The 25,488-nt window shown below is 38.9% G+C and overlaps 2 protein-coding genes across 6 annotated transcripts in view; one reads left to right on the top strand and one right to left on the bottom strand.

Moving 5' to 3' along the window:
• The window catches only part of LOC124607202 (density-regulated protein homolog), a 50,983-nt gene extending 46,628 nt beyond the window's left edge, over positions 1-4,355 (top strand). For all 4 annotated transcript variants that reach the window (XM_047139439.1, XM_047139459.1, XM_047139467.1 and 1 more), the window contains 2 exons: positions 3,974-4,113; positions 4,196-4,355. In XM_047139439.1, coding sequence (XP_046995395.1) covers positions 3,974-4,113; positions 4,196-4,240 — 185 coding nt within the window. In that variant the 3' untranslated portion in view covers positions 4,241-4,355. The remainder of the gene's footprint in view (positions 1-3,973; positions 4,114-4,195) is intronic.
• On the bottom strand, positions 4,241-25,417 carry LOC124607210 (DNA-directed RNA polymerase III subunit RPC9). 2 transcript variants are annotated; one of them, XM_047139481.1, is made up of 5 exons: positions 25,181-25,417; positions 24,707-24,743; positions 13,767-13,847; positions 13,515-13,667; positions 4,241-4,434 (listed from the first exon to the last, which is right to left on the bottom strand). In XM_047139481.1, exons 1-5 carry the CDS (start codon positions 25,234-25,236, stop codon positions 4,348-4,350), a joined length of 414 nt encoding a protein of 137 aa, XP_046995437.1. In that variant the 5' UTR covers positions 25,237-25,417; the 3' UTR covers positions 4,241-4,347. The 2 variants fall into 2 exon arrangements, with proteins under 2 accessions (XP_046995437.1, XP_046995445.1); XM_047139489.1 differs by lacking the exon at positions 25,181-25,417 and adding an exon at positions 24,825-25,086.
• Positions 25,418-25,488: the final 71 nt, after the last annotated feature.

The raw sequence follows: 25,488 nt of genomic DNA on the forward strand, positions 1-25,488 counted from the left end.
ATGTTTTATGTTCTTATGCGATTTTAGTGTCTTGATCAACTAAATTTTGATTAAGTAACATGTTGCCTCTAAATAAAACAGTAAAATTGTCCTTGTGCTCCATTATAAGATATCAATAATGCATGAAACTTCATTTTCTGTAGTGAAGCCTTAGTAACAGGACCAACTTGAGGGGTGTCAATGAGTTTCCATCCCTACATTGACTTAACATCAAGGGATTCTGTAGGCTGCTGTGGGATTGATGTAACTCTGAATTTTTTTGAGATTATCATCAAGACTTTGTAGCATGATATACTTTTTGTCGAATTAGTATACAGCAATCACAATCACTACTTTGGTAGTTGACAGAGCATTATAATTATAATAAGCAACTACACTGTAATCTGGGATGTTAGGAGGAACACATTCCATAGCAGTTTTGAAAGGCTGTATGTGTACATTGTGTGAATGTAAAATACCTCGAAGTGATGTGACTAATGTGTGTCCTATCTTGAATTGTTTTTACTTCATGTAGCTGCATGTGTCTTAGGATCGGCAATGAAGTAAATCTGCAAAAATTTGTGGTCTTCAGCATGATATGGAAGAAGACTGCCTGTCAGGTGGTAAACCTGACCCTGCACTTAAAATGTTGGTATAAAACCACTTGCTGACTGTTGAATGAGATCATTTGAAGTGCAGTATTGTAATGGTAATGTTTTGGGTGACTTCTAGTAAGAGGCAAATTCAAAGGTTTTGGTGGCGTGATAAATTCATCCAACATAATTTTACCGTTGGATGAGTTTATACAATTGCTCTCAACTTTCCATCACAAAACTCAGCAGTACTAACAACTGCTTTCCACCCCCTCTGTCCTATCATCTCCTCCCCATTCTCATCTCCCACCATTTATTTGCAGCTCTCTGCCAACACACCCATCCATCTTTCCCTGTTCCTCTTCTTTTTTGTTCCTTTCTTTCCCCTCCTCCCTGCTCCACAACCTCCTATGCTGCACCTGTTGGCAGCCTAGACCCTACACACTCCACCAGACTGTGTTCGTCTCTCCCCCCACTTGTATATTACTATCCCTTCCCCATCCCTTCAATATCGCTGCTTGCATCCCATGTGATGTTGCATTCCGGCCTGAGATGGTGGAGTTCACGGTCGTGTGTGTGTGTGTGTGTGTGTGTGTGTGTGTGTGTGTGTGTGTGTGTGTACTGTCGAAGGATGTGGGTGTCTTTTAATTGTGCCTGCCTGTGACTTGATGTGTCGTCCTTACAATAAGTAGCAATATATCTTTTCCCACATTGTTAATATACCTACCTGGAGTTTCCATTGTTTGATTCATCATAATTCAGACAACTAGACAATGTGTACAAAATATTTATAAATACCTTCCTGCTTATTCAGTGTATCTAATAGTCAAAACAGGTCAAGTTTCCTGCATGTACAGAAAGACGCAAGCATTCAACTTCAGCTTACATATACAGATATCTTGTTGTTGATGCAAGGAAGAAAACAGTGGAAACTTAAGGAAAGCTTTTCTTTTTCTGGTGCCTGCACACCCACAGTGGTGCAGTCGTCTCTCCCCCTCCCTTCCTGGATGGAATATGTGTATCCCAGTTGCATGTTTGTAGTGATACTCATGCAAAAGTGCGTGAAACTGGAAATGTCCCCCAGGCTGTGGCTAAGCCATGCCTCTACAATATCCTTTCTTCCAGAAGTGCTAGTTCTGCAAGGTTCGCAGAACTTCTGTGAAGTTTAGAAGCTAGGAGACAAGGAACTGGAAGAATGAAAGCTGTGAGGATGGGTCATGAGTCACGCTTGGGTAGCTCAGTTCGTAGAGCGCTTGCCCATGAAAGGCAAAGGTCCCAAGGTCGAGTCTCGGTGCGGCATACAGTTTTAATCTGACAGGAAGTTTCAGTTTTCTAAATGTTTGTCAAGCTTATAAGTGAGCCAGGACTTGAGTATCAGCCCTCATCATTAATCTGCTGGGAGGATTTGATCTGGGCCAACACATTTCCCTGTCCTGGAAGCAGCTTGTGACATGCACAACTATTTGGATGGGTCAAACTTCAAAAGAGTCAAGAAAAATAAAGTTCTGTGTTTAGTTGTTGGATGAAATCTTTAAACAGTGGATAGCTTAGGAGTACCCGAATCAAGTTAAAAACAGTGGACCTACCTATATAGTAGTTTAAAACATTTGGCTTTCCAAAGAAATTTCTTCGGACACTGTCTATTCCATTAAGCTGATATTCCAAGTTCTTTTCTGCTGTCTCTGACAGAAATACAATGCCATTGACAAATCTCAAACTTTTCTCTCTTCTCACAATTTTTCTTTGGTGCCCTTTACTGCTTGCTCAGTGTACAGCTTGAACAACATTGGAGACAGGCTACAACCTTGTTCTATCCTTTCTGAACTACTGCTTCCCTTTTATTGTCCTTAAACTCTTTACAACTACATACTGATTTCTATAAAAGTTGTGAATAAACTTTTTCTTCCTGGATTTTACCCCTGCTACCTCCAGAATTTGTTTTTCTGTATATGAATATTATTTTTGAAGAAGGATAATGTATTTACATGATCTGACACTATACCACATGACTCCTGGTTAGTGTATGGTGAAATGAAATTAGGGCTGTGGGAACTGCAATGAAAATATGTTGTTTGAGGCTCTAAAACAAAAAAAAAAACAAAAAACAAAAAAAAAAAACACGTGAAACATTATTTCTCCTTATTTCTCAGATACTGTCTTGGCAGTGTTGCTTTTCCACAAAATATATAACCACTTCAATTTTGATAAAGGCTAATCGGAACTCAACAGAACTCTTGAAATGAGATCTGATCTAACAAAAGTAGTGACTGATGACAGAGCAAATTAGCAATAGATCTATTATCAGTTTGCTTGAAACCCTAAATGTGTGAAAGTTGTGTTTTTTTTTTTCGCTTATCATTAAATCTTTCAAAAATACATTTTTTTAATAAGAGAAGTTGTGTAAAATTGTATACTTCGTTGACTGTGAAGATGGTAGGAAATAATTGGCTTTAAAAGAACACTGCATCAGTTTATTCCATCCACCAATAGTTACAAAGTGTTTGTTTCCAGCAAATTTCATCATACAAAAATAAAACATGCGAGTCAAAAATAGTTTTACTTTGGTGCTTCCGTATATTATTTTTATTCCCTGAGACTAAATAAGTATTTAAAAATGAAGTCACAACTGCAAGAAACTTCTTTTTTATGAGGTCACTGGTTTTCGTCTGTTTTAGACCATCTTCAGACCTCACACCATGATGGTAGACAGTGGCAGTTAACAGAGCAAGTGCTACACGTCACGAATACTAACTTTTCATGTTCATTTTTAAGTAATAACAATTCGCTGTTTCCAAGAGAAATGTTCTCAAAAATTACTAAATAAGTATTGTTATATATTCCAGTTATAGAATAATTTCCTCTTCAAATGCTCTAACAGAAGTTCTTAGTTCTTATCTTTGTAACTTATGTTTCATAGTAGCCACAAATTATTTGTTTATGAAGTCAGTATCCTGTGCAATTATGGGCTGTGTTAACCTCTGTGCCTCTCTTCCCTTCCTGCCACTAAATTTTTACTTAACACTATTACTGAACATAATGATACTTTCTCTTATTGTGTGACATTGCACTACATTTTTTTCGTCTCTTCTGTCATTGTCCCTTCTACTCTCCTTTGCCACATTTTATGGTCCTCATTTATTTTAATTCTACCACTGATATGTTCCCCTTCTTTTCGCTAGAATTCTGCCTATCCACCTCATCTACAAAATTTGAAGCAGTTGTAGTCAAGGAGATGAAAAAAATAAACCATGTATAAGAGTGCCAAGGAGACCTACCGTAATCTTTATTTTCTTATGTAGTATCAAGACAAACTACCAATTACACAATTTTATACTAATGTACACTGTAAGGTTAGTTTTAACTAGATGATTTTGTACTAAATGTTTATATTTCATTTTCAGACATAGATTTAAAAGTGGCTGCAAAATTCTTTGGCACAAAATTTGCATGTGGATCTTCTGTAACGGGAGAAGATGAAATAGTAATTCAAGGTGATGTTAAAGATGATTTGTTTGACATTATCCCAGAAAAGTGGCCAGAAGTAAGTTCATAATCAGCATGTCCTCTCTTGTACATGTATTGTGAAAATAACTATTACATAAACAATTTCTTTCTCCTTCCAGATTGATGAAGATAGCATTGAAGATTTAGGAGATCAGAAGAGGTAGTGCAGTTATTATTTTTCTATTTATTGTAATAAATAATTATAATATTTATATTTGTGGAATTGGTCACTTGTATATGTTAACAAATAATAATAAAGGCAACCATGTATCTAAGTAACCAATTGACAGTCCTGCACAACTTGTAGCAATTGGCCAACTTGCTCATCTGTGAGTCTCTCTTCACTCTCTTCAACCATCTGGGGGAAGAAAAAAAAATGAAATTGAAAACATGTTGGCTTTGCAAACTATTATAAACAGTTGTAATTTTTATCACACATACTGAAAAATGTTGTGATGGAACCTTCATTAACCATATAACAATCACAATGGGCTGTATATTACACACATTTATTTAATATCTTTCTGAACTACAAAGAATTAATGTACAAACTTATGAATGTTATCAGTTCCCTACACAGTTTCTCCCCCCAAGATTAAACACACAACTGTGAAGCTGAATAACTACTCTCTCCTAGCATTATTCTTAAAGTTGAAAGCTTTGGCTTCTTGACAACTGACCTTACAAGTTCATTCCATTTTATGTCACTTCACAACATTATGCCTACATATTTAATGGATGTGACTATATGCAGAAGAGCGCCACTAATACTGCATTTGTACATTATATGATTGTTCTTCCTATTATTTTGCATTAAATTACATTTTTCCATATTTAGAACAATCTCACGATTGCAGTACCAAATAAAAATCCTATCTCAGTCATCTTGTATCCTCCTACAATCACTCAATGATGACAGCATCTTCAGCAAATGGTCGCAGATTACTGGCCACCACATTCATCAGATTGTTTGTTTATGAAGAAAACAGGGGCATCCCAGAAGACATCTTTGTTTCCTGCGCATACTTGCCATCCACAACGATGTATTGAGTTCTGTTAATTAAAGAAAAAAGTTTAAAGAAGTCTTCAAGCCTACTCCATATGTTTGGGCCTTTGATATAGTGACACCCTGCAGACTTTAACAAACGCTTTATGAAAATCTGGGGATATGGAATCTGCCATTTGCTTTTCATTCTATGGCTCGCAGGACATAATGTGAGAGGCAAGCTGAGTTTCACACAAGCGATGCTTTCTAAATCTGTGTCAATTTATGCATAGAAATGTTTTCTCTCAAGGAATTTCATTAGTCATTTTCCTTTGCCTGCATATACCCTCCCTTCCTCCCACTCTGGTACTGCACAGCTTCTATTCCACTAACTCATCCACAGTCTTTTTACTTCTCTCCTTTTCTGCCTCCCTTCCCATCTAATCTCCTGCTGTATCTAGTTGCCCTACCTTTCTACTACTTTGTCCCTGTATGTTCTCATAAGCACCAATTTACCATCCCCCCCACCCCAACCCTGCTAGCCCTCCCTCTCCCCACTCCATGTTCCTCCTTACCCCACCACCAAGAATGCTTCTACCATCATATGCTGTTGCTCACAGTCTGGCCCAAGCAGGCAGAGACAATGGTCATGTGTGTATACAAGCTGAATGTGTGTGTTGGATAATTCAGGAGGCCTTTTAGGTGTGAACTCTATCCTTTTCATTATAATGTCAAGAAATGTAATATTCCCAACAAAACCTGCAGTAAACAGAAGTTATGGATGTTGGTCATAATTGTGCAAGTCTGGTGTGTAAGGAGGGTAAAAGTACAGAGTCACCTGCACTTTTTTCTTTTCACTTGTAACTTTTCTGCTGGGTGAGAGATATCCATAAAGTGTGAAATCTAAGAATGGGCCAATGTCAAAAGGGTGGTTGTTGTTGTTGTTTTCAGTCCAGAGACTGGTTTGATGCAGCTCTCCATGCTACTCTATCCTGTGCAAGCTTCTTCATCTCCCAGTACCTACTGCAACCTACATCCCTCTGAATCTGCTTAGTGTATTCGTCTCTTGGTCTCCCTCAACGATTTTTACCCTCCACGCTGCCCTCCAATACTAAATTGGTGATCCCTTGATGCTTCAGAACATGTCCTACCAACCGATCCCTTCTTCTAGTCAAGTTGTGCCACAAACTCCTCCCCAATTCTATTTAGCACCTCCTCATTAGTTACATAATCTACCCATCTAATCTTCAGCATTCTTCTGTAGCACCACATTTAGAAAGCTTCTATTTTCTTCTTGTCCAAACTATTTATCGTCCATGTTTCACTTCCCTCGAGTATATATTTAAGTGTCAGGAAGTCGTTTCTGAAAGTATTTGTTTCAGAAATGACTTCACGAGACTTAAATATATACTTGATGTTAACAAATTTCTCTTCTTCAGAAATGCTTTCCTTGCCATTGAGAGTCTACTTTTTATATCCTCTCTACTTTGACCATCATCAGTTATTTTGCTCCCCAAATAGAAAAACTCATCTACTACTATGTCTCATTTCCTGATCTAATTCCCTTAGCGTCACCCGACCATTACCCCCATTTTGCTTTTGTTGATGTTCATCGTATATCCTCCTCTCAAGATACTGTCCATTCCGTTCAATTGCTCTTCCAGGTCCTTTGCTGTCTCTTGACAGAATTACAATGTCATTGGCGAACCTCAAAGTTTTTATTTCTTCTCTATGGATTTTAATCCCTACTCCGAACTTTTCTTTCGTTTCCTTTACTGCTTGCTCAATATACAGATTGAAGAGCAATGGGGAGAGGCTACAATCCTGCCTCACTCCCTTCCCAACCACTGCTTCCCTTTCATACCCCTCGATTCTTATAACTGCCATCTGGTTTCTGTAAAAATTGTAAATAGTCTTTTGCTCTCTGTGTTTTATCCCTGCCACCTTCAGAATTTGGAAGAGAGTATTCCAGTCAACATTGTCAAAAACTTTCTCTAAGTCTACAAATGCTACAAACGCAGGCTTACCTTTCCTTAATCTATTTTTTAAGATAAGTCTTAGAGCCAGTACTGCCTCACATGATCCAACATTTCTATGGAATCCAAACTGATCTTCCCCGAGGTCGGCTTCTACCACTTTTTCCATTCGTCTGTAAAGAATTCGCATTAGTATTTTGCAGCCGTGACTTATTAAACTGATAGTTTGGTAATTTTCACATATTTCCCTTCTTTGCTTAGAACTGGGTTTCCATCTGAGCTTTTGATATTCATGCAAGTGGTTCTCTTTTCTCCAAAGGTCTCTTTAATTTGCCTGTAGGCAGTATCTATCTTACCCCTAGTGAGATAAGCCTCTACATCCTTACATTTGTCCTCTAGCCATCCCTGCTTAGCCATTTTGCACTTCCTGTCGATCTCAATTTTGAGACGTTTGTATTCCTTTTTGCCTGCTTCGTTTACTGCATTTTTATATTTTCTCCTTTCATCAATTAAATTCAGTATCTCTTCTGTTACCCAAGGATTTCTACTAGCCCTTGTCTTTTTACCTACTTGATCCTCTGCTGCCTTCACTATTTCATCACTCAAAGCTACCCATTCTTCTTCTACTGTATTTCTTTCCCCCATTCTTGTCAATCATTCCCTAATGCTCTCCCTGAAAGACTCTACAACCTCAGGTTCTGTCAGTTTATCCAGGTCCCATCTCCTGAAATTCCCACCTTTTTGCAATTTCTTCAGTTTTAATCTACAGTTCATAACCAGTAGATTGTGGTCAGAGTCCACATCTGCCCCTGGAAATGTCTTAGAATTTAAAACCTGGTTCCTAAATCTGTCTTTCCATTATATAATCTATCTGAAACCTTCCAATATCTCCAGGCCTCTTACATGTATACAACCTTCTTTCATGATTCTTGAACCAAGTGTCAAAAAGGCACTCCCTGCAAAACTGAAATTGGTATTTTCCACCTCGACCTGTATACTGACTGGCCCTAAAAGAGAGCTTAATAATGTGGGATCATGCTGTTTTCAGGGTGGGTTTGCTCAGATACCTGTTCACTAACATCACACCAATGTTCACCCAGGGGCCCTCCTGCAATCCATGTTTACATGTTCAGCATCCTCACAAAACTTGCAACCTGGTACTCTGAATCTGATTTTCCCTGCAACCTAACAGCAGGTCTGTGTTCGTATTCTTGGTCTCCTGCACCTACATTCCTCTACTCTGTACGAGTCCCATCCTATTCTAGTTTAGATGACAACCAAATCTATTTGGAAATGAAGTTTCAATGTTTTTCACAATAAAGGATGGCAGCCAAAAACAGTTGCAGGATAGAATTTTTTTTATTAAATTCTTGACCAAGGTTTCGGTACATATAAATATACCTTCATCAGAAGTACATTTCCTGAATAGAAAGACACATTCATTAGAAAAGCCATATCAACGAAAGTGAGAAACAGAAGCTTAAATAACGGTGAAATTGCTAAAGTAATACAGGCACACAATCTTTAGTACTTACTAAAATTACATCATGCACTGGAGAATAATGAAACAATTATGCCAAAAGGCGTCGTCAGTAATTAAAATATCATCTCCATTTGTACGACATGTGTAATGGGTACAGGATCAAAGCGAACAGTTTAACAATGTTACTTCGCCTATGAACTGTTGAGACACGAGTGTGAAGGCACTAAGGTAGATTGTTTCGCCGAGAGAGGGCACTTGCATGTGCCAGACTCGCGCATATTACAATCCATAAATACATACATTTGATGCGCTTATGTATGTATTTATGGATTGTAATATGCGCGAGTCTGGCACATGCAAGTGCCCTCTCTCGGCGAAACAATCTACCTTAGTGCCTTCACACTCGTGTCTCAACAGTTCATAGGCGAAGTAACATTGTTAAACTGTTCGCTTTGATCCTGTACCCATTACACATGTCGTACAAATGGAGATGATATTTTAATTACTGACGACGCCTTTTGGCATAATTGTTTCATTATTCTCCAGTGCATGATGTAATTTTAGTAAGTACTAAAGATTGTGTGCCTGTATTACTTTAGCAATTTCACCGTTATTTAAGCTTCTGTTTCTCACTTTCGTTGATATGGCTTTTCTAATGAATGTGTCTTTCTATTCAGGAAATGTACTTCTGATGAAGGTATATTTATATGTACCGAAACCTTGGTCAAGAATTTAATAAAAAAAATTCTATCCTGCAACTGTTTTTGGCTGCCATCCTTTATTGTGAAGAATTTTAACAGTTGCTGCTGCAGCCATGTTTAAAATCTTGAAGTTTCAATGTACTTGTCACCATTTCCCAGCATACTCTTGGTTTTCCTTTTTAAGTGGCATAGTTTAAATTTTTCACATCATAACTCTGCCTAAAGCCTACATATTTTCTCCTCGTGTTCTGTGGTTTTCTAACATAATCTAAAATTCCACTGAAGATCTCACCCTGATGAAGTCACTATCTAAAATTCTTATTACTAAACAGTTGACTGTTTAACCAACCTACAGCAGAACATCTGTTAAACTAAGTACACTTAAAATTTGTTTGCAACAGTAAGACCTGTGATCCAAGGATAGTACATTCTCAATCCCTGGTTTGAACCCTATCACTGCTCAAATTTTGAATAAAAATCATCAGTAATGGCGATCGAAGACTTCTGACATAAGAAGTCACCCTTATACTGCCAATGGCCTTGTCAAAAGGGCAGAGGAGTGTACAGAGGTTCAGGGCCATCTCTTGTACTTGGGGTGGGAATCTGTACCTAAAAGGTGGAAGAATCAGCAATGATCAATGGCATGAGGATATGGAAGCCACTGCATTGAAGACAAACAATGTGTATCCTGAATATCCACAGCACATGCGGCCTGTGACTGAAGAAGTGTCATGATCATCTCTCCATTTGAAAAGAATTACAGACTAGAGTTGTGGCATGCAATGTCAGAAGTTTGAGCATGGTAAGGAAGCTAGAACATCTGAAAAGGGAAATGCTAAGTTTCAATCCACATGTATATGGTGCCAGGGAAGTGAAATGGAAAGAAGACAAGGATTTCTGGTCAGATGAGTACAGAATAATACAAACAGCAGCAGAAAATGATATAACGGATGTAAAATTCATTATGAATACGAAGCTAGGGCAGAGAGTGAGTTACTATGAACAGTTCAGTGATAGGATTGTTTTCATCGGAACTGACAGCAAACTGATACTGACAACAATAGTTCAGGTATACATGCTGACATTGCAAGCAGAAGGTAAAAAGATGGGGAACGTATACGAGATGAAAATCTAAGTCATGGAGGGTTGAAATGTGGCTGAAAGGGAAGGAGTAGAAGAAAGGGTTACAGGAGAATATTGGCTTGGTAGTACAAATAAGAGAGGAGAAAGACTAATTGGGTTCTGCAATAAATTTAAGAGGGTTAAAGGGAATGCTCTTTTCAAGAATCACTTGAGGAGGAGGTGGTATACCTGAAAAGACCAGAAGATATTGGAAGATTTCAGCTGGATTACATTATGGTCAGGCAGAGATTCTGAAAGCAGGTACTGGATTGTAAGCCATACCCAGAAGCAGATACACACTCTTAGTGTTATCACCCTTGCTTTTAATTTCACCAAAGGTTGTTTTAACTCTTCTACATTCTGATTCAGTCCTTCCAACAATCTTTTCTTTTTTGATTCCTTCACATTTTTCCTGCAGCCATTTTGCATTGACTTAACCACATTTCCTGTTTATTTCATTCTCAAGTAATTTATACTGCTGTATTCCTGTTTTTTCTTAAACATTTTGTACTTAGTATTTTCAATGCTCAATTGAAGTATTTCTTCTTTTACCTGTGGTTTCTTTGTAGTTATCTTCCTTGTACCTATGTTTTTCTTTCCCCACTTGTGCGATTGTCCTTTTTGAATATGTCCATTCCTCTTCACTGAACTGCCTATTGATTTATTCATTATAGTAGGCTCTATAGACTCTCAGAACTTAAAGCACATCTATTCATTCCTTAGGCTTCCTATAACCCTCTTAAATTTATTGCAGAACCCAATTAGTCTTTCTCCTTTCTTGTTTGTACTACCAAGCCAATATTCTCCTGTAACCCTTTCTTCTACTCCTTCCCCTACTACTGCATTTCAGTCCCCCATGACTTAGATTTTCATCTCACTTTACGTACTAAATTACCTGTTCAATCTCCTCGTATACGTTCCCTATCTTTTTATCTTCTGCTTGCAATACCAGCATGTATACCTGAATTATTGTTGTCAGTGTTGGTTTGCTGTCAATTCTGATGAAAATAGCCCTGTCAATGAACTGTGAATTCCACTGTTAAATGCAGAAGACAGAGCAGATAGGTGGAAAGAGTACACTTAGGGCTTCTATGAGAGCAAGAACTAACTTGATGATGTGACAAGAAGATAGGGGATCAAGAATTAGAATTAAGAAGAGCTTTGGAAGACTTAAAAGCAAATAAGGCAGAAAGGATAGATCACATTCTATTAGAATTTCTAAAATTATTGCGGAAGTGGCAACAAAATGATTATTCACATTGGTGTGTAGAATGTATGAGACTGGTGATATACCACCACATTGTTGGAGAAGCATCATCCACACAATTCTCAAGATTGGAAGACCCAAGTGCGAGAATTATGACACAATAAGCTTAACAGCTCATGCATCCACATTGTCGACAAGAATAATATACAGAAAAATGGAAAAGAAAATTTAGGATCCTTTAGGTGATGACCAGTTTGGCTTTAGGAAAGGTAAAGGCACCAGAGAAGCAGTTCTGCTGTTGGGGTTGATAATGGAAGCAAGACTATAGAAAAATCGACGCACATTCACACGATTTGTTGACCTGGGAAAAGTGTTAAATGGTGCAAGATGTTTGAAAGCTAGAGAAAAATAGGGGGAAGCTATAGGGAAACACAGATAATAAACAATATGAACAAGACGAGTGGAAGACAAAGAATGACGTGCACAGATTTAAAAGGGTGCAAGAAAGAGATGTAGTCGTCTGCCCCTACTGTTCAACATATGTGTGAAAAGAAGCAATGATGGAAATAAAAGAAAGGTTCAAGAATGGGATTAAAACTCAGGATGAAAGGATGTCAATGTTAAGATACACTGATGACATCCTCAATAAAAGTGGAGAAGAATTACAGGATCGGTTGAGTGGAATGAACAATCTAATGAGTACAGAACATGTATTGAGAGTAAATCGAAGAAATATGAAAGTAATGAGGAGTGGCAGAAATGAGAACAATGAGAAAATCAACATCACGATTGATGATAAAGGAAGTAGATGGAAACGGAAATGCCATGTGGCTAGGGCCTCCTGTCAGGTAGACCGTTCGCCTGGTGCAAGTCTTTTGAGTTGACACCACTTCGGTGACTTGCGTGTTTATGGGGATGAAATGGTGATAAGGACAACACAACACCCAGTCCCTGAGTGTAGAAAATCTCCAACCCAACCGGAAATTGAACCCGGGCCATTAGGTACGACATTTCGTTGCGCTGACCACTCAGCTACCTGAGGCGGACAGGAAGTAGATGAAGTTGAGGAATTGCTTACCTAGGCAATAAGATAACCCATGATGGACAGAGCAAGGACAACATAAAAAGGAGACTAGATACTGGCAAACAGGGCATTAGTGGCCAAGAGATAGTCTACTAGTATCAAACATATGTCTTAGTGTGAGGAAGAAATTTCTGAAAATGTACGTTTCGAGCATAGCATTATCTGGTAATGAGACATGGACTGTGGGAAAGCAGGGACAGAGAAGAATTGAAGCATTTGAGATAGGGCACTAAAGAAGAATGTTGAAAATTAGGTGGGCTGATAAGGAAGTAATGATGAGTTTCACCATAGAACCAACAAGAAAAAGGAATATTTGGAAAATACTGAAGAGAAGAAGGGGCAGGATGACAGGGCATTTGATAAGACATCACGGAATAATTTCCATGGGACCAGAGGGAGCTGTAAAGGGTAAAAACTGTAGAAGAAGACAGAGATTTCGGTACATCCAGCAAAAAATTGAGGATGCAGGTTGCAAGTGCTACTATGAGATGAAAAGGTTGGCATAGGAGAGGATTCATGGTGGGACGCATCAAGCGATTCAGAAGACTTAAAGAAAAAAATACAGCAACGTTTGTTCATATCACTTATTTATGAAAGTGGAATTCATATTAATCATATGGTTTTATGTTGCCAACTTGCATTAACTTTTTAAAACTTTGCTTAATCATTAAATCCTGTCAACGAACACAGAGTGAGTTGTGCAGAAATGTGACAGTACAATGCATACTTCTCAACATTGGCAGGAGTGGAATACACTGTGATTGTCAATTCTGATCTGAAAAATCTATCTAGCTTATTGTGACAAGTTGAGCTTTAAAATTCTGATAAGAAAGCCACTATAGGTTAAGTTGTATAAAAATTAAAAACAGCTTCATTTTACCAGTTGTATTTCCACAGGTGTTGTTGGTGGATTGTTAAGCAGCATAACTTTCTCTGATTTTGTTAATTTGAAAGGCTCAAGTGCACGCAGAAAATTTTCAATAATTTCTGGTGTCTGCTGACTGCAAGGAGTATCTTGCAAGTAGCGTGTAGTCTGAAATATGAAAATAACAATTAAGCATGACCATACCTTTTGATCAGAGCAAATCTTCAAACCATTTATACTGGAAGGTACAAAACAAAATTGTGTTACCTCGTAAGTGATAGTGGCTAGTTGACCAAATGCATTACTATGCTGTTTTTTTCCTCGAATTTCTTGTAACAAGATCCACACCTTTAAAATAAGAGACAAATGAAATATTAATGCAATCTAAAACAAAATCAAAATGTTATGATTACAGAGAATACTAAATAATAAATTCTTAGGTAGGTCTGTCCCCCCCCCCCCCCCCCCCCCCCCACACCTCTTGATGTTTGACACGTTGGTTGACTGGCACAAGGCCGGTTGTGGCAGCACTGCAGAGCCGTCTGCTGTGCCCACTGCCGGCCACAGGGCAGTCAATGTGTTAAGCAGTTTCTTAATTTCTTTTTCCCTATGTTTTTTTCTCCAAATAACACGTAACATCTCTTCACAACAATAAAAAATATTTTTACCCACTTGTCATACCTTCTTAATATTAGCAACATCCTTTGAAGATGGATGCTCTGAAGTATAGTCTTCTCTTTCTTAACTGGTGGTGTTTTCTATCTACATCTATATTCCGAAAAACCAACATGAGATGCATGGCAGTGGGTACATCCCTTGGACCCGTTATTAGGGTTTTTTCATGTTCCATTCATGTACGGAACGGGGGAAGAATGACTGTTTGAATGCCTCTGCATGTGCACTAATTATTCTAATCTTATCCTCACAATCCCTGTTTGAGCAATATGTAAGGGATTGTACTATAGCCCTAGAGCAATCATTTAAAGCCAGTTCTTGAAACTTTGTTAATAAACTTTCTTGGGATAGTTTACATCTGTCTTAAAGAGTCTGTCATTTCAGTTTCTCTGTGACAATCTCCCATGGATTAAATAAACCTGTGACCATTTGTGCTGCCCTTCTCTGTATACGTTTAATATCCCCTGTTAGTCTTATCTGGTACGGGTCCCACACACTTTAGAATTTTTCTAGGATGGGTCACAGGAGTAATTTGTAAGCAATCTCTTTTTGTAGACTGATGCACTTCCCCAGTATTCTATCAATAAACTGAAGTCTACCACCTGCTTTACCCATGACTGAACCTATGTGATCATTCCATTTCATATCCCTACAAAGTGTTGCATCTGGGTATTTGTATGAATTGGTCGATTCCAGCAGTGACTCATTGATATTATAGAAGACCACATTTTTTTGTTTTGTGAAGTGCAAAATTTTACATTTCTTAACATTCAGAGCAAGTTGCCAATCTCTGCGCCATGTTGAAATCTTATCAAGATTTGACTGAATGTTTATGCAGCTCCTCTCAATAGTACTTCATTATAGATGACTGCATCATCAGCAAAAAGCCTGATTTTACTAATAATGTTGTCTGTCATTAATGTGGAACATGAACAGCAAGGGACCCAACATGCTTCCCTGTGACACACCTGAAGTTACTTCTTCATCTGATGATGACTCTCCATTGAAGATAACATGCTCTGCTGCAGTTCTTTAAGACTATGAGGGTTGTTGCAATACACCTTAGACTTTAGGGCTCCCAACACAAAGTAATCGCACACTGACAGGCCAGGTAACCTGGGTGACGAGCTAGGGTCACGGCCAGACTGACCTCTGCTAACTACTCTGTCAGGTATGAAGATTGTGTACACGTGCACAAAGGAACCAGTGTGGATCATGTGGTGGGCGTACATGTGGAATTTCCACTCATTCAAATCACACTTATTTGCCCCACTCCCTGTACAATTAAAGCAAACATGCCTGGAGAAAATGAAGTATCCTCAAGAACATGGATTTGAACATCACTGTGCTTTACTAGGCATGGCTCACTGACTCTTTATGATCTCTGAACTGACAGTGGGACCTACGGTTTAAATACGACAGACCAAGCCTCAACTTGCTGTAAGTAGGATTAATATTTGGAAAAACTTTTCTGCAATACACAACACACCTTCATTAATATGTTGATAGCACTGTTGTGCAAGTATACAAATGGAATCGACTGTAGACAGTAATTTACCTGACTCCAGACAAAGGTAAACTCTATGATGTAAGCCGATGATCAGGCAATTGGCCTGGCTGTAATTAAAGTACAGCCATTTGTTGAAGCGGCACTAGGCGGGGGATGGTAGTTGACCTCCAGCAACCTTTTACATCTGGCTAAGATTCCTGGCACTCATTTGACCCAGAGGAGCTGGAACAAGGAAAAATCCTTGCCCCTATCTGTGACTGAACCCTGGACCTCCAGGGCCAGAGTGTAGTGCTCTACACCCTACAGACAACCACAGCCAGGTTTCTGACTTATCATTGCTTGAAGCCATTATATATTGTGTACAGATAGTGAGAGGTGGGGTGGAGGGAATATTAAATATTTTCATGTGCCTGACGAGATGCAGATAGAAAAAGAAAGAAAAACAATTCCTGTTTTGTATAGTGGTTAGACAATCACTGAAAATTAATATCACATTGTTTGCAGCTATTAATTGTAATTAGCTAATTTGAAACTGAATCCAGCAGAAATTATGGAAAGATGACATTTGCAATAGCTAATTAGATGGCTTTCTTCAATAGAATCATGTATGCTTTATCTGTTACTGACAGTGGTGGCGAGGTTTGCAAAAAAAAAAAATTATAAGCAATGAATATTTACTGGAGTCATTGTTGATGATATACTGTTAATTGGAAGACTTGGCACTTCATATGTCATCCTGAGGAACACAGTTCTGTTAGAAAAAATGGTCAGAGTATGTCATAAACTGAATGTCAAAAGTCATGGTTCAGTACGCAGAAAACTAAAATCGCATTCTTGGAGTTGATAGACGTTACATTTTAATTTAATGTACTATCACAATTTCTTACAATTACAATAAGTAGGTAAAATGCTCCACATATAGGAATGATTTGCTTCACTGTTTCTAAAACCTATTGTCAATAGGCTATTGAGTGGTCTCTTCGAAAAGTAAGCAGCTGATTGATACTCGTGATCGAGAGTCTATTACAGGTCACATACACTATCTGAGAACACATCTATCACTAACTGGAAGTAAGTCAGTTTTGTTTTCAAAGAGCCATCTTAACTGATCTAAATGAGGCTTCAGGGAAACTGTGAACAACCCAGATATTACGAAAATGGTACAGGAGAACAACTATCTTAATTGTTACAGAATGCCATGTGTATCTTGCCCAACCCTGGAACAACCTAACAAGGAAAGTGTTAAAGCTTTTAAAGGGGTAGGTCAGTTTACCCTCTTCCCAGGTGGGCTCGATTAAATGATCTAGCTTACCAGAAGAGATCAAGCCACAAAAGTGCGCGAGGCCTACCACTATTTACACTATTGCTGTTCCCCAATATTTTTCTCCCCATCCCAGAAAAATGCTCCTAACTTATGTTAACATGTTTTTTTAATGATTTAGAATAATGGCTAAACATTACAAAATCACTGCATGCCTGCTCATTATACTTGATTTACCACTGTCTTTTGAAAACGTCCAAGTTTCTTTGAACTCAGCCCACAATTTCTTGAAACTTCAAAAATGCACTGCCAGGCTGCAACATTAATTACACTATCAATGGAGAAATTTTCTTCCAGTATAAGTCTTTGATGTTGTTGTGGCACTAAAATGCAACTGTTTTTCTCTAAACATATGCATACTCAGCTTCACTATCCTTTTTTGAGTACAGCAGTATTGAAGCCAGGCAGGAAGCTGATGTGCACTTGGGGTACTAATCACTTAACCACTGAACTTGTAGAAAAGACAGAGAAGATATTTGCAGTACAATGTGGGCCTTGTTATTTTTAAAGAAGGAGGCAGCAAAATGGAGTTCTTTGACAAACTTTACAAAAACTGCCAAGTGGTTCTTCTGATCAACATAGCACAATTATGTTATAAAATGTCAATTACAATGATGTGATACTGTAAAAGGAAGCACTCACTCATATATAAAAAAACAAAGATGATGTGACTTACCAAATGAAAGTGCTGGCAGGTCGACAGACACACATTTATTTTTACGAGGGCTGTTTGGTTGAATCTGGGAGTGGGGCTGAAGGTGAGGCCTTTGGATAGGACAGAGGTTTTGGATTGGGAGAGAGGTTTGGAGGAAAGGTTAACTACAGAATTAGGGTGTTGTGGTGCCAGATTGTATTGCTTGGAATTTTGACGTTTTGGAGGGAGTGGAGCTGGAAGTGGGAGACTGAGTAGATGGGAGAGACTGGGTTTGTGTGCAATGAGAGGTGGTTGAGGTTTGCTGGAAAGGTTGTGAAGGGCGAGTGAGTTGCCTTTCCGGAGGTGGGAAACCAGGAGATTGGATAGTTTTTTGAGGTGAAGGGTGGCTTGCTGTTCTAATTTGCGGTTGGCCTGTAGGAGGATGCTCTGAATAGCCGGTGTGGATGTGGGAGAGGAAAGATTGAGGACTTTTATTATGGATAGGAGTTGACGGGTGTGTTATTTTTACGAGGGCTGTTTGGTTGAATCTGGGAGTGGGGCTGAAGGTGAGGCCTTTGGGTAGGACAGAGGTTTCGGATTGGGAGAGAGGTTTGGAGGAAAGTATTTTTACGAGGGCTGTTTGGTTGAATCTGGGAGTGGGGCTGAAGGTGAGGCCTTTGGATAGGACAGAGGTTTCGGATTGGGAGAGAGGTTTGGTGTGTGTCTGTCGACCTGCCAGCACTTTCATCTGGTAAGTCACATCATTGCCATATAAAAATCATACTTATTTTAGTGTCCAATCTCCACATGATTGTTGGCTGCACACAGCTGTGACTCCTCAATGCTGGAACATGCCAACACACTCATTTGAGGTGATCGACGGATTCCAAACAAACACCATGCTGCACAATAGACGTCTCTGTTGGTAGTGCTGAAATTCATCCACGAGTTTGGGTACTCAAAGGTGTGTATCCATTGGGTTCCTTGTTGTCTAACAGAATACCATAAAGAGCAATGAAGGACCATCTGTGTGGAACTGCTCGTGTGTTATAAGGATGATTGTGGCACCTTTTTTTCAAACATTGTCGCGGGTGATCAAACGTGTCCATTATTTTGATTCAGAAACAAAATGGCAATCCAAGGAGTAGCACCATCCCACCTCTCCTCCAAAGAAAAAGTTTATTGTTCTAACAACAGGAAATTGAAGAAATGACTTCAGCACAAAAATGTAACTGTTGTACTACTACTACTACTACTACTACTACTACTACTCCATGACAATGCAAGGCCTCATAGAAGACTACGCACCTGAGAGGAGCTCATAAAATTTCATTAGACTCTTATCCCTCATTCACCCTACATCCTTGATCTCGCACCTTCGGACTTCTATCTGTGAGATCCAAGAGGGAGCCACTCTGGTGGAAGCAGAATTGGTTAATGGGTAGGTTATTGATGCAGGAAGATGTAGGCTCTGATGTTGACCAGTAGACTGGTAGTACCATGCAGGCATACAGACAGGCCCTCCCAGTAAGGTGGCATAAGGCCATTAACAGAGATTGTTGGGGAAAGGGGGCGCGGGGGAGGGGGGGGTGGGGGGTGGGGGATAATAAGGTGTATTTAAATACTAAATAAAACCAAGCTGCTTTAGAAGCAAGATGTTTCATTCATTATTTATTGACCGCCTCTGATAGAACTGTAGTTTATCAATGTCAGGATATTTGACATGCGACTCCAGGAAATGCACGTGCAGCGAATGAGTGATGGGACACAGCATCTCCGAGGTAGTGATGGAGTGGGGATTTTCCCGTACAAATATTTCACAAGTGTACTGTGAATATCAGGAATCCAGTAAAACATAAAATCTCAGACATGGCTGCAGCTGGAAAAAGGCCCTGCAAGAATGGGGCCACACACTGTCAGGTGGCTTGCGGAGTATGGATGTAGATGTAAATGTAGAATGCCAACTGAAGAGAATTGTTCAATGTAACAGAAGTGCAACCCTTCCGCAAATTGCTGCAGATTTCAACGCTGGGCCATTAAGTGTCAGCATGCAAACCATTCAACGAAACAACATCGATATGGGTTTTTGGAGCTGAAAACCCACCTGTGTACCATTGATGACTGCATGACACAAAGCTCCCGGGGGCCTGTGAACACTGACATTGGACTGTTGCTGACTGGAAACATTTTGCCTGGTCTGACGAGTCTCATTTCAGATTGTACTGAATGGATGAATGTGTACAGGTATGCAGACAGCCTCACGAATCCAAGGACCCTGCTTGCCAGCAGCGGCTGTTCAAGATGGTGGAGGCTCTGTAATGGTGTGTGGTGTGTGCAGTTGGAGTGATATGGGACCCCTGAACTGTCTAGATATGACTCTTACAAGTAGCACATACGTAATCATCCACTCTCATCACCTGCATCCATTCATGTCCATTGTGCATTCCAACAGACTTGAGCAATTCCAGCAGGACAATGGCATATCACACATCCAGAATTAGTACAGAGTGGCTCCAGGAAAACTCTTGAGTTTAAACACTTCTGCTCGCCACCAAACTCCCCAGACATGAACATTATTGAACACATCTAGGATACCTTGCACCGTGCTGTTCAGAAGAGATCTCCACCCCTTGTACTCATGGATTTATCGACAGCCCTGCAGGATTCACGGTGTTCAAATGGCTCTGAGCACTATGCGACTTAACTTCTGAGGTAATCAGTCGCCTAGAACTTAGAACTAATTAAACCTAACTAGCCTAAGGACATCACACACATCCATGCCCGAGGCAGGATTAGAACCTGCGACCGTAGCGGTCGCTCTACTCCAGACTGTAGCGCCTAGAACCGCACGACCACTCCGGCCGGCGATTCATGGTGTCGATTCTCTCCAGCACTACTTCAGGTATTAGTTGAGGCCATGTCACATTGTGCTGTGGCAGTTCTACATGCTCATAGGGGCCTTACACAATATTAGGCAGATGTACCAGTTTCACTGGCTCTCTTCAGTGTATGATTTAGTTCATCCTTTTCTTTCAATGTTGTTTGCAAGTCTGAGGTTTTTGTGCAGAGGTGAAATGACTTGTGATTATTCAAATGTATCTTTATCATGGTATTATCATTTCCATTAGACATAATGGTATCAGTTGATAATCCAATCCCCTCCCCCTTTCCCCTCGTCCCTTCTTTTTTTTTTTTTATATTCTGTACAAAATTTTACCATCAAATTTAGACACACTGATTATTAGCAGATGGTTAATGCCTTCAATGGTTAACTGGCTTTTGGGAAGATATGTTAAAATCTTTAACTCCAGGTGGATTCAACAGCTTATCTAAATTTGTGTGAAAGAAAAATGTTCTGGGTATGATTGCTCTTAAGGTTCTCAGAGGGTACCCAGAGTTTCCTTTCTGAATATTATCCAAGTAGACTACACATCCAAGGTTGCGCTCTTTCACAAGACAAAACTAATGCAATAATATAACGCAACAATTATTTACATAGCCGAGGTCAAAATTCTTGGTGAATTCCACAGTCTGTATCAAAACTTAAACTAGGCTTTTCCTTAAGCACTATTTTAAGCACTTGGTGAAATCCAACTAGTTCTAGTCACCATAGCCCTGAGGGGCGTATAAAGAGCATAGTTTCACACACCTCAGTTTCATAATATCTGACAGTGTGTCTATTGAATACAAATTGTCAGGAGACAAAGTGCAGTCTTTGTATGGTGTTTCCAATGCCATGTGCCCATGTAAACAGTATGGAACTTTCTGAACATTTTGAATGAATATTTACAATTATGAGCTAGTTGTTCTGGATACCTCTATTTTATTGTATTCCATAGCTAACAGTTACTTGTGCAGTCACAAAGTGTCATATGAAAAAGGAAGATGATAGTATATGTGGGTCAAAGTTCCAAAACAATGTGCCTTTATTGTCTACTAAACTTAAGGATAAAATGAAACACCATAACACTAAATCAGTGACAGACACGTTTCAATTGGTGTTCCATGCATCATAATTAAGAAGGATGGAGAGTGCTGAACAACACAATATACAGGAAGCCTGTGTAGATGGACCAATATTTGCATAGTCTATCAACTCATCATCTGAGCGACAGAGCTATAGTAAGTACCCTTTAACTTGGGCTAACTTTCTGTGCAACGCTTCATATCTTAAAACTCTCAAAAATGATGAAAAGAAGCTAACCTGAAGCAGAAATTTAAATTATTGCAATGGTAAAAGTCTAGATCAGAACCAGTGGTGTACTTAAATGTGTTTAATGCAGCATGTTGTCAGCACTTGCCATGAGATGTGATGGTAATGAAAGGGGGGGGGGGGGGGGGGGGGAGGGTTCGTCATTTGCTGGCTCTATGCAACCAATGAGAGAGCAGTGGATGGACAATGTTTCAAATCAAGAGACAATATACTGCGACCTAAGAAATATTAAGACATTCAGAAAAAGCAGTGAAATGATTCCCACAGCCAAAATTATGACTTTAACTCTTTATTTTATTTTTAGCAATTAAAGCTGTTTCATTGGGCCCCGATTTAACGACAACCTCGTAATTCGTGACTTATTCGGAAAAAGATTCAAATATATGTGGCAAGAGTAAAGAAGCGAGTGGTTTCTATTTTGTTACTGAATTCACTTCTTCGTTTCTCATCCCTCAACTGATTTTGTGAAAGTAACCTCCCATTGGCTATGTGAAACTGACACATTGCTAACCTAAGAGTGGTAGAGAAACACTGCCCTGAATGGCGCTGGGCCTGATTTAAACTTAGCCCAAGGAATCCTACAACATGTTCAAAGTGATGCAGACAGGAATATAGAAACATACATTCGAAAGCAGAAAGTAAATAATCAATTTTACAAACATGGATGTTATCTCTAAAGTTGCAAATACTGCACTTAAACCCTAATTACGCAGTAATCGACAAATATGTCAAAAGTTTAACAGGAAGGAAGGAAGGAAGCAAGCAAGCAAGTCGGCCAGCTAGCTCAAAAATAAACATTACGTGAAATCAATGCTGCAACAAATACCAAACATATACTCAACAAAGGTAACCAATTCATTTACTTATGAGCTTTAACTTTTTGGGAAAATAAGGTCATCATAAATTAGTTAAAATTATCATTAAAAAAAATCAATGACCTTCAGTTGTAGTCAAATTAAATGTCTTTCTGAATACTGACAAAGGGATTACTAGATGTATTTGGATACATCAAGGCATCATGTAATTGCTGACCAATTATGGGGAAAGGAGTTGTCATTTGCATGAAGTGGAGACGAACATATAAAAACAATGGTATTCTGCAGCTTTCAAGATTTTGAAGTTCGTCAACAAAAACAATTAATATTTGAAAATTTAATTGGATAGATAAAAAATCTACTGCAAACTGAAATACCTTTTAATGTGTATGTGCATTCTTCTGCCACCACTTGGTGAGTAGTTTCTTTACCTATCCAATTACTTGCCGCACCAGTTCCTGTCAGATCACTTAAGTGCTGCTGGGCTGGGCTAGCTCCTGGATCGGTGACCATCTGGTCTGCCAAGGACTGTTGGCAAGTGAGGTGCACGTAGCCCTTGTGAGGCAAAATGAGGAGCTTCTTTATTGAGAAGTAGTAGCTCTGGTCTTGTAAACTAACAAATCGGCTAGTAAAGTGCTCTGCTGAGCACATGCTCCTCCATATCTGTATCTAGTGATGCCTGTGGGTTAAGGATGACACGGTGGCCAGTCAATACTGTTAGGCCGGAAATACGGAAGCGTCCGATCCCACCCGTCTGCTTTGACCCATGACGTCACAAATTTGGCGGAAATAAAAACAAACACACACACTTTCCACAAGAAGCCTAATGACACTAACGGGACAAGTGCAGGAAATGGGGTGTTTTGGGTGGGGTGCAAATTAAATATAAAGAAATTTAGACACCTTGCGTAGCTACAACGTGTAAGTGAAGACAGCCATGCATGAATACCCACCCACCTCCCCAGGGGTCGTAACCCCTGCAACCCATAGAAGATAAAGATGCTTCAGTAGCTGATTAGTGTTTTTTGTCTTAAAAAAAAAAATCTCACGGGATAGAACAAACAGATCAGAAAGATAAATATAATAAACTAACACAGAAATTCGAGGAAACAGATAATTAAAATAAGTAATAAGTGTCTTTAAATTAAAAAAAAAAAAAACTCACGAGATAGAACGAACAGATCAGAAAAGTAAATAAAATAAGATAAAACAGAACAGGAGACAGCCACACTCAAACCAAACTCCGCGCCGTCATGACGTCACACACGACAACACCCTTACGTCAAAGCCGACCCGTGGGATCGGACGCTTCTGTCGACCCGTTAGGCCTTCATGGCCTGTTCGGGCGTAGTTTAATTTTTTTAATTATTCAGATTCTGAAGTTTGCATTACACAGAACCTATGAAACTCTGTAGTATTAACATGACAACATCCAAGGATAAATTGTTTGTGAACAATGTGGGTTTATTAAATTCTCAACCTGGGGATGAAGGAATATCAGCTATTCTCTATCTCCATCTAACCTAAATCTCCATAGACAATTTGTGAACAGGATTGTGCAAACTAATATCACTACTTCTTAAGAGACAATGCTTTGCAACCTTCACATTGTGAAATATTGTAAATGATATGGTTAGCGCCTGTCAAATTGCGCTCTTCAACTGCCGATCTTTAATATCATGAGGTTCAACATAAATAACGATAATTAGAAAACAACATGGACTAAATGAAAAACTAATTAGGATATCCATGAAGTGCAGGTGTGCTACAAATTGTACAGGTGCACACAATGCCCTTATAATAGACATAAAATATCTCCTGAAACACAACCATACGTAAAAAAAAAGAAAAAATATATATATAGTTCTTATAATAGTACCAGTACCTTTTGTCGGCAATCCAAAATTCTGGGTTAGGTCACTCGTAGCATCATGCATTATATCTCGAGAAGGAAGAGAGTTTACCATAGCATACGTACATTATTCATCATAATGAGTAACACTTAAATTACTTGAGCACAACCAATAAGCAAAACTTACCTCATAATTGCTGAGAATTGCAGCGTTGGCATTTATTCTGAAGAAAAAAAAATATTGGGTAATATACGTGAGCATAAAAAAAGTATAAGTTAGAAATTCAATAACAACTTTTACGTACGTCTCCATTACGCATGAACGCTCCGAACGCTAGTCCACAACACAGCTGGTACAAACATAAACAACGAAGTACACAACCCCTTCTTAACTACTCAATGAATGTAGTACAAAGAGAAAACTACGTCAATGAACAGCTGACATTTTTGATATAAAATATGTAACTACGAAAGTATCTCGTAATTTTTTAAAGTAAAAGGAACCAATTTAGGTATATCATAGTTTTTCCGTCAAACTGCACCACAGAATTTAAGAGACACAAAGTTTTCGTGCTATCGCTACATAGACCAACCAAAATTGTTCAGATTTTAGTCTTTCGTGTCACTGGTGCTTCTAGAATAAATGCTATTAGAGACTTACTGTCCATTTCCGAAATATTTTCCTGCTGTCTTACTTCTCACGATATTTATCTTCATCTTCTTTGAACCAAGTACGAAACCTGACAATAATGCACAAGGCCTCAGTCGGCAACTAATTATAAAATACACCTCATTATCTTTGTAATCAAATGTGTGTATGACAGCTACATATATCAGTGCCAAAATTAAGGGTTATTTAATCTATTTTCACGGAGGGATCAATTTATGCAAGCAACCTGTTTCTAGTTTGCCACTGGAGATAACTGTTTTCGTACAGAACATGTGAAGTATCTGCCCAGCACTATGACT

Source organism: Schistocerca americana, chromosome 1 (assembly GCF_021461395.2).
Source record: "Schistocerca americana isolate TAMUIC-IGC-003095 chromosome 1, iqSchAmer2.1, whole genome shotgun sequence".
Taxonomy (NCBI): Eukaryota; Metazoa; Arthropoda; class Insecta; order Orthoptera; family Acrididae; genus Schistocerca; species Schistocerca americana.

What these genes read in the sequence shown, in the direction of transcription:
- LOC124607210 (XM_047139481.1), bottom strand. Translation starts at nt 25,236, where the DNA reads ATGAAGATAAATATCGTGAGAAGTAAGACAGCAGGAAAATATTTCGGA. An exon ending in AAATATTTCGGAAATGGACA is followed by an intron (nt 24,744 to 25,180) that starts GTAAGTCTCTAA and finishes TTTTTTCTTCAG; the next exon opens with AATAAATGCCAACGCTGCAA. An exon ending in CAATTCTCAGCAATTATGAG is followed by an intron (nt 13,848 to 24,706) that starts GTAAGTTTTGCT and finishes CTTATTTTAAAG; the next exon opens with GTGTGGATCTTGTTACAAGA.